The 9672-nt window shown below is 44.7% G+C and overlaps 3 protein-coding genes across 6 annotated transcripts in view; all 3 read left to right on the top strand.

The window, feature by feature from the left end:
- The window catches only part of LOC105811562 (protocadherin gamma-C4), a 185587-nt gene that overhangs the window by 65385 nt on the left and 110530 nt on the right, over window positions 1-9672 (top strand). Inside the window, exon 1 of one of the 4 annotated variants that reach the window (XM_012645808.1) lies at window positions 5392-8711. The exons of the other annotated variants lie outside the window; for them this stretch is intronic. Coding sequence (XP_012501262.1) covers window positions 6285-8711 — 2427 coding nt within the window. The 5' untranslated portion in view covers window positions 5392-6284. Of the gene's footprint in view, window positions 1-5391; window positions 8712-9672 lie in introns of those variants that run through there. 4 annotated transcript variants of the gene reach the window in all.
- LOC105811532 (protocadherin gamma-B4-like) lies at window positions 1486-4008 on the top strand. Its single transcript, XM_012645774.1, has one exon. It carries the CDS (start codon window positions 1486-1488, stop codon window positions 4006-4008), a length of 2523 nt encoding a protein of 840 aa, XP_012501228.1.
- LOC105811531 (protocadherin gamma-A9) overlaps window positions 9344-9672 on the top strand; it is a 10882-nt gene continuing 10553 nt past the window's right edge. Inside the window, exon 1 of the mRNA XM_012645773.1 lies at window positions 9344-9349. Within this exon, the coding sequence (XP_012501227.1) occupies window positions 9344-9349 (6 nt within the window). The remainder of the gene's footprint in view (window positions 9350-9672) is intronic.

Genomic DNA, 9672 nt, shown 5'->3' with positions numbered 1-9672 from the left:
TACAATGGGTTCTGGACTTTGATCACTACTTTATTCCCTCATAATTTCAGACCTAGGATTGGTAAAATCTTTGCTGTTAAATCCCCAGATGATTGCATTATCCAAGGAATACTTCTTAAAGTGGTGATAAGAGTGAAGACAAATTATTTTTATAAAGAATGCTGATATTATCAGGAAGAGATGGTTGGAGATTGGTACCAAATTGCACAAATTTATAAAATAGTTTTCACAGTATTAATATTGCCTAATATATGTAATATGAAACAGATTTAATTATATAGAAACATTGGGGGAATCATAGGAATCAATGAAAGAAGGATAAAAATTGTTTCAACATATAGCTAATAAAGAGAAATGAATTTGTGAAATAAGTAGACTATGAACTCTGTGAGGGCAAGATGTGTGTCTTATTCATCATTATAATGCCACTGACAAGTGCAATACTTAGTTCTACCTAAGAGTTCAAGGTATGTTTGCAGAATGCTGAAAAGAATGAACCAGTATAAATAGCTTTGTTTAAAAACTCAATGTGATAATTTCTAACAATTTGGAAACAAGAGAAAGGTACCTTAAAGCAGGCTTTATACTTTGTTATTAAATATATGAACATTGAAAACATGGCCTGCTCAGTTAGGCTCACAATTATAATTATCGTACTGGTTAAACTGGGAAAAAAAAGACACTTGCACTCGAATGTTTATAGCAGCACAATTCACAATTGCAAAGATGTGGAAGCAACCCAAGTTCCCATGAATACATGAGTGGATTAATAAAATGTGGTATATGTATACCATGGAGTACCACTCAGCAATAAAAAACGGTGAACTAATAACTCTTGTATTAACCTGGTTGGAACTGGAGACCATTCTTCTAAGTAAAGTATCACAAGAATGGAAAAACAAACACCACATGTACTCACCATTAAATTGGAGCCAACTGATCAACACTTATGTGCATATATGGAAATGACGTTCATCAGAAATCAAGCAGGTGGGAAGGGAGAGGAAGAGATGGGTAAATTCATACCTAACCAGTACAATGCACACTATCTGGATGATGGGCATACTTGTAACTTCGACTCAAACGGTACAAAAGAAGTTTATGTAACAAAAAAGTTTGTACCCCTATAATATTCTGAAATTTTAAAAATGGCAACAAAAAAATACAAAACTAAAACAAAACAAAACAAAAACTGAAGCAGCAGAGGCTGCAGTTTCCCAGCATGGACTCTGGGCGCCGCTGTTGGCCAAAGTGGAGAACTGGGCGCTCGCGATCTCCTCGCGCAGGCGCAGCGCTTTCCAGGGCGGCCCCGTCTGACTCTCCCGCAGTAGCCTGTACACCGCTTCCTCCTGGGGAACAGAAGACACTTTTCCGGACCTGGAACTGGAACTGAAGTCCGTTCGGAGCTCTGGACATCTGCGGTACAGAGGTTATTTACACCCCGGCGTCTCCGGGCTGGTGAGCGAGCTGAGGGGAGCAAGAGGGATGGGGAGCGGCGCTGGGGAGCGGGGCGGCGCTGAGAGGCGGCCGGTGCTCTTTCCCTTCCTGCTGCCTCTGTTCTGCCCGGCGCTGTCCGAGCAGATCCGCTACAGGATTCCCGAGGAAATGCCCAAGGGCTCGGTAGTGGGGAACCTCGCCGAGGACCTGGGGTTCAGTGTGCGGGAGTTCCCGACTCGAAAACTGCGCGTCAGTTCGGAGAAGGCTTACTTCACCGTGAGCGCGGAGAGCGGGCAGTTGCTTGTGAGCAGCAGGCTGGACAGGGAGCAGATATGCGGGAAGAATCCAGCGTGTGCTCTGGAATTTGAGGCTGTTGCCGACAACCCATTGAACTTTTATCACGTGAGTGTGGAGATCGAGGACATTAATGACCACGCGCCAAAATTCACGCAAAATTCCTTTGAGCTGCAAATAAGTGAGTCTGCACAGCCAGGCACACGATTTATCTTGGGATCTGCCCATGATGCGGATATTGGTACCAACTCACTGCAGAATTACCAGCTGAGTCCCAGTGATCATTTCTCACTCGTCAATAAAGAGAAATCAGATGGCAATAAATACCCTGAGCTGGTATTGAAGATGCCTTTAGACCGGGAAAAGCAGAAATCCTACCACTTGACCTTGACTGCCCTGGACTTTGGAGATCCACCCCTAAGCAGCACTGCACAGATAGCGGTCCTAGTGACTGATGCCAATGACAACCCTCCAGTGTTCAGCCAAGACATATACAGGGTGAGCCTTCCAGAAAATGTGTCCCCGGGCACCACCGTGCTTCGGGTGACTGCCACTGACCAGGATGAGGGTATCAATGCCGAGATCACCTTCTCTTTCAGCGAAGCTAACCAGATCACCCAGTTTAACCTGAATTCTAATACTGGGGAAATTACTATTCTAAATACATTGGATTTTGAAGAAGTCAAAGAATATTCCATAATTTTGGAAGCAAGGGATGGTGGAGGAATGATTGCGCAATGTACAGTGGAGATAGAAGTCATAGATGAAAATGACAACGTCCCAGAAGTAATATTCCAATCTCTTCCTGATCTGATTATGGAGGACACCGAGCTGGGAACACACATTGCTTTGCTCAAAATCCGTGACAAGGATTCAGGACACAACGGAGAAGTTACTTGTAAATTGGAAGGTGATGTTCCGTTTAAAATACTCACTTCGTCAAGAAACACATACAAATTAGTGACAGATGGGGTTCTAGATCGCGAGCAGAACCCAGAGTACAATATCACCATCACAGTCACAGACCGAGGCAAGCCTCCGCTCTCCTCCAGCTCAAGCGTTACCCTGAACATTGGTGACGTAAATGACAACGCTCCGGTTTTCAGACAGGCTTCCTATATGGTACACGTGGCGGAGAACAATCCTCCCGGAGTCTCCATAGCTCAGGTCAGCGCCTCCGACCCTGACCTGGGGCCCAACGGCCACATCTCTTATTCCATCGTGGGCAGTGATCTGGAGCCCAGGATGCTGTCGTCCTACGTGTCGGTGAGCGCGCAGAGCGGGGTGGTGTTCGCGCAGCGCGCCTTCGACCACGAGCAGCTGCGCGCCTTCGAGCTGACGCTGCAGGCCCGCGACCAGGGCTCGCCCGCGCTCAGCGCCAACGTGAGCCTGCGCGTGTTGGTGGGCGACCGCAATGACAACGCGCCGCGGGTGCTGTACCCTGCACTGGAGCCCGACGGCTCGGCGCTGTTCGATATGGTGCCGCGCACCGCGGAGCCTGGCTACCTGGTCACCAAGGTGGTGGCGGTGGACGCAGACTCAGGACACAATGCCTGGCTGTCCTACCACGTCCTGCAGGCCAGCGAGCCCGGGCTCTTCAGCCTGGGGCTACGCACCGGCGAGGTGCGCACGGCGCGTGCCTTGGGCGACAGGGACGCGGCCCGACAGCGCCTGCTGGTCGCCGTGCGTGATGGTGGACAGCCGCCCCTCTCCGCCACCGCCACGCTACACTTGATCTTCGCTGATAGTCTGCAAGAGGTACTACCGGACCTCAGCGACCACCCCGCGCCCTCTGACCCCCAGGCTGAGCTGCAGTTTTACCTGGTAGTGGCCTTGGCCTTGATCTCCGTGCTCTTCCTCCTCGCGGTGATTCTGGCCATTGCCCTGCGCCTGCGACGACGTTCCTCCAGCCCAGCGGTCTGGAGCTGCTTTCAGCCTGGTCAGTGTGTCAAGTCTGAACCTGTGGTTCCTCCCAACTACAGCGAGGGGACTTTGCCTTATTCCTACAATCTGTGCGTGGCACACACGGGAACAACGGAGTTTAATTTCCTAAAATGTAGTGAGCAATTGAGTTCAGGACAAGACATACTTTGCGGTGATCCATCTGGGGCCTTGTTTCCACTTTGTAATTCCAGTGACTCGACTTCCCCTCAGGTGAGTTTCCTACTTCTCATTGTGTACCCAATTCTCCGTTTCACAGGAAAGTGTACATATTCACAGGAAAATGTGCAATTTTCAGATCTTCTGAGTCACTTAAAGAAAGTTATAGTCAGCTAAAAAGCTGTCATACCATTCTTCAAAGGAGGACTAAAGTGAAACAATCATGTAGCTTATGGGGGTTTTCTACCAAGCTGAGATTTACAAAGCAATGATGGTTTTACCTACAAAGAGAAAACCTTAGATAATGTTATGGGCTGTCTCCTAAAAAGGTAATGAGATTTTTCCATACATTTTTCTTTCTGTTGCCTAATATACAATAAATACTTGTTTCAGTTTGGACATGCTATAAATATAAAAATAATCATTTAAATAAACCTTTAAGGTAAAGGAATTTAAGATAAAATTAGATATTTTTCTTCACTATTTTTTTTTGAGACAGGGTCTTACTGTGTCGCCCAGGTTGTAGTGAAGTGGTGCTATCATAGCTCACTGCAACCTCAAACTCCTGTGTTCAAGTGATCCTCCTGCTTCAGCCTCCTGAGCATTAGGACTACAGGCTCATGCCACTGTGTCCACCTAATTTTTTTAGTTTTTTGTAGAGATGGGATCTTGCTATCTTGCTCAGGCTGGTCTCAAACTCCTGGCCTCAAGGGATCCTCCCACCTTGCCCTTCCAAAATGCTAGGATTACAGGCGTGAGCCATCACACCTGGCCTCCTTCGCTAATTTGATTGGCATGGTTTCCATACTAATCTATTTTGTTTCTGGTATTTATTTCCCTTTTGTTTCAAAACCTCCTAGAATAAGGTCTCTTCAACTAGATTTTTATATCCATGGATCACTTGTAATTTTATGCAATGTACTGGGGAGTATGTGTGTGATCATTTTGCTTAGCAAAAGGTCCATTATGTTCATCAGAAGATCAAAAGTAGGTTCTCTTTACTTGCAGCATAGGTTTTTCAGAGTTAATGTGTACTGAAGCTCATTCAATAGGCTCCTCCCTCAAAGAAAAGATAAACTGCTTTGGCTCTGTTGCTTCTCTCACACATACTCCAAATATATAATTTTTAGCTGTCTTCTTTGCAACCCTAAGCTAATATAACTAGTAGTCTTCTACTCATTCTGTGTCTAGGAGAGAAATATAGTCTTGAATTTTTCAAATTTTTAGACAAAACCAACAATCTGATATGCATACACAGTATATACAAATGACCATACTACATTGTATGAGGCTTTTGCTAGGTATTCCTAAGCAACTGCTTCTGTTAATGGCCATTTTACAAACTGCTGAAGGAAAGAGACATTTTTTGCGGTCACACTTGTTCGACTTCTTAGTGATCATTATGTGTTCTTTATATTTTGTGCTTCTTTAGATCAAAGTATTAATGTAGGTAAAATTAACTTTAGAATATATGTCTACCTTAAAAAGTTAAGTCTGCTTTAAAATGTAATCTTTCTTTGGTGGAAGGGGTAGGGATAGAGATTCACTTTCTGTGGTATATTCATTTGTACCTTTCAAGTACTTACTATTCAAATAGAAAAATATAAATAATTTGAATAAATAACAAAACAATGTAATTTCTCATAAAACTGCAATTGTAAAACATATATCCTATTAAGATTTCATAATATTTGAAAACATTATCAATGTGTGATAAAAAGGGCATTTAGAAAGAAGATTAAAAAGCAACAACTCTATAGAAAGCTTCTATAGTGGTTAATTAGTTTAAAACAAATGAAACAACTTCTGAGTAAATCATCTCCAATACACTTATTTTATACTCTTAAAATTCATTTCTAGTGACAACCGAAGTTCTTATTTGTTAATATACATTGAAGACATTTACAAGAAAGCTTACAGCACAATGGGAAATAAAATTATCATATTTTTAAAGAGCAAATGTATTCCAGAAATGTAATTTAATATGATGCTAACCCAACAATCTAATCATTTAATAGTATTTAATACTTAATAAAACCACCTCATTTCATCCCACACTCCGCGGTAATTTCTTTTAAAATGTGTATTTAGGGAAAAATTAAATAAATTCAAAACAAAGTAATAGAAAGCAAGTAGTATTTTTTTTCAGTAATCTAACAGTATTACATATGAAGTGATCTGTATCTAAGTGCAATAACTGCTTAGGACTCTAAGCGCCGCTGTTTACCTACTGGGAGAGAAATGCAGTCGAAATGCCATCCAATACTCTGGGCTTACACCTCGCAGACCAGCAGATCCCACAAACCAACTGCTGGGCTGCAGCGAAATTCCGTCCCTATTTTGGCCCACACCAGCTTTCCGTAAGATTATGATCTCCACAGCTGCGGCAAAAAAACTAAACAAGACACATACGCACAGTGAAGATTCTGAAAGAATTCTGTAGTGAAATAACAATGGCCGCTCCAAAGAATCACCGAGGACGCAGCAAGCTGATCCTGCTGTGCGCGGTGCTGGGGACGCTGTGGGATATCGGGACAGGACAGATTCGCTACTCTGTGTCTGAAGAGACGGACAAAGGCTTCTTCGTGGGCAATATCTCCAAGGACCTAGGACTGGAACCCTGGGAGCTGGCGAAGCGTGGAGTGCACATCGTCTCCAGAGGTAGGACACAGCTCTTTGCTCTAAATCCGAGAAGTGGCAGCTTGGTCACCGCGGGCAGGATAGACCGGGAGGAGCTTTGCGCTCGGAGCGTCCGGTGTCTGATAAATATTAACATCCTGGTTGAGGACAGAGGAAAACTCTTTGGGATAGAAATAGAAATCACTGATATTAACGATAATAACCCGAAATTCCAGGTCGAAGACCTGGAAGTAAAAATTAACGAAATCGCTGTTCCTGGAGCACGTTATCCACTCCCAGAAGCTGTTGACCCAGATGTGGGAGTGAATTCCCTGCAGAGCTACCAGCTCAGCCCCAATCCCCACTTCTCCCTGGACGTGCAAACTGGAGACGATGGGACCATAAGCCCAGAGCTGGTGCTGGAGCACGCCCTGGACCGAGAGGAAGAGGCTGCTCACCACCTGGTCCTCACCGCCTCTGATGGCGGCGACCCGCGTCGCTCTAGCACAGTGCGCATCCATGTGACAGTGTTGGATACAAATGATAACGCCCCGGTTTTTGCTCACCCAGTTTACCGAGTGGAAGTCCTTGAGAATGTGCCCCCGGGCACCCAGCTGCTTACTGTAACAGCTAGTGACCCGGATGAGGGAGCCAATGGAAAAGTGGCATATAAATTCCGGAAAGTTAATGAAAAACAATCTCTATTATTCCAGCTTAATGAAAAAACTGGGGAAATATCAACAGCAAAAAGTCTAGATTATGAAGAATGTTCATTTTATGAAATGGAAATACAAGCTGAAGATGTGGGGGCACTTCTGGGCAGGACCAAAGTTCTCATTTTAGTGGAAGATGTAAATGACAATAGACCAGAAGTGATCATTACATCTTTGTTTAGCCCAGTGTTGGAAAATTCTCTTCCGGGAACAGTAATTGCCTTCTTGAGTGTGCATGACCGAGACTCTGGAAAGAACGGTCAAGTTGTCTGTTACACACGTGATAATTTACCTTTTAAACTAGAAAAGTCAATAGATAATTATTATAGGTTAGTGACTTGGAAATATTTGGACCGAGAAAAAGTCTCTACCTACAATATTACAGTGATGGCCTCAGATCTAGGAACTCCGCCTCTGTCCACTGAAACTCACATTGCCCTGCATGTGGCAGACATTAATGACAATCCGCCTACTTTCCCTCAGGCCTCCTACTCAGCCTATATCCCAGAGAACAACCCGAGAGGCGCCTCCGTCTTCTCATTGACTGCAAACGACCCTGACAGCCAGGACAACGCACAGGTCACTTACTCTGTAATTGAGGACACCCGCCAGGGGGCATCCCTATCCTCGTACGTCTCCATCAACTCAGACACCGGTGTGCTGTATGCACTGCAATCTTTCGATTATGAACAGATGCAAGACTTGCAATTACTGGTGACCGCCAGCGACAGCGGAAACCCTCCACTCAGCAGCAACGTGTCGCTGAGCCTGTTTGTGCTGGACCAGAACGATAACATTCCCGAGATCCTGTATCCTGCCCTACCCACAGACGGTTCCACTGGCGTGGAGCTGGCACCACGCTCTGCAGAACCTGGCTACCTGGTGACCAAGGTGGTGGCAGTGGACAAAGACTCGGGCCAGAACGCCTGGCTGTCTTATCGCCTACTCAGAGCCAGTGAGCCTGGTCTCTTCTTGGTGGGGCTGCACACAGGCGAGGTGCGCACAGCGCGGGCCCTGCTGGACAGAGACATGCTCAAGCAGAGCCTCGTGGTGGCCGTCCAGGACCATGGCCAGCCCCCTCTCTCAACCACCGTCACTCTCACCGTGGCTGTAGCCGACAGTATTCCCGAAGTCCTGGCTGATCTGGGCAGTCTCAAGCCTTCAACCAACCCAGAGGACTTGGACCTCACGCTGTACCTGGTGGTGGCCGTGGCAGCAGTCTCCTGTGTCTTCCTCGCCTTTGTCCTTGTGCTCCTGGGGCTCAGGCTGGGACGCTGGCACAAGTCACGCCTGCTCCAGGCTTCTGGAGATAGTAGGTTGGTAGGCATGCCTGCCTCACATTTTGTGGGTGTTGACGAGGTACAGGCTTTCCTGCAGACCTATTCCCATGAGGTCTCCCTCACTGCAGACTCGAGAAAGAGCCACCTTATCTTTCCTCAGCCCAACTATGCCGACACACTCATCAGCCAGGAGAGCCGTGAGAAAAATGATTCTTTGTTAACACCCATAGATTTTCACGACTGTATTGATGAAGGTGCTCATGCTCAGGTGAGTTCAGTTCTTTGTTTACTTTTATTTTGCAAAGGAATTTTATTTGATATAAATTTGACTTATGTTTTGAAAATGTGAAGACACTTAAAAATAATTTTTAAGGCATTTCGGTTTATTTTAATGATGTTACTATAAAACTGAATTATAATAGTCATAGGTTGTTCATTTGCTTTTGAAAGGTTTGAACAAGATTTTTAAGCCTCCCACTATTTTAGTCCTGTTGTCACTCATTCACTTAAGAAGTACCTACTCACCCATCATGGTAGTTTTGCTATTATGCAGGTGTGTGTATATATGTCCTAAATTAGAACTGCAGAAAAATTATTGAGACTTCTAAATGCTTATACCAGCTTAGTAAAAGTAAAATACATCTCAGAATTTGGGATTATGTTTAGGGTTTGATCCTACAACTAGGCTCTTGAAGATTTCTTGAATTTAAACTTCTTTTCGGAGCCCTTCTGCAACAGTATCCTTTAAAGCTTTACTGCTTCTTACCATCTTTCAAAATACAAACAAATTTTAAAGGGTGGATCTTGGTGGGAGGTGAGACTGGTTCCTAAATGTTAAATGTGTGTGTCAGTGGTCACCTGGGCCCAATACCAAAGGAGACATGAAATCTAAAGGCTAGAATGGCCGTTTGTTGCCCCCAAATAAAAAACAAAAGCAACAAAATCAGATCTGAAATAAAATGTCATTTTAAATTGTTGAAAGTGATTTGGTAGAGTGCAAAAGAACACATTGTTAAGAGAGTTTGAATGAGCTGTTTCAGTTTTGCATCCATGTGTAATGGTGAGAGAGCATAAGTATGTTGATTTTAAGAACAAAAATTTCAAGGACACTAATTCTAAACAAGCTGATCTATTCAATTAAAAATGATTCAGTCTAGGACTGAGCACAGTGCCACCCAGGTGTAGTCTCAGCTACTAGGGAGGCTGAGGCAGGAGGATTGCTTGAGGCC

Source organism: Propithecus coquereli, unplaced genomic scaffold (assembly GCF_000956105.1).
Source record: "Propithecus coquereli isolate 6110/MARCELLA unplaced genomic scaffold, Pcoq_1.0 Scaffold236, whole genome shotgun sequence".
Taxonomy (NCBI): Eukaryota; Metazoa; Chordata; class Mammalia; order Primates; family Indriidae; genus Propithecus; species Propithecus coquereli.
This window is presented reverse-complemented; position numbering and strand designations above follow the sequence as displayed.

Coding starts and splice junctions, on each gene's coding strand:
- LOC105811532 (XM_012645774.1), top strand. CDS start 1,486: ATGGGGAGCGGCGCTGGGGAGCGGGGCGGCGCTGAGAGGCGGCCGGTG.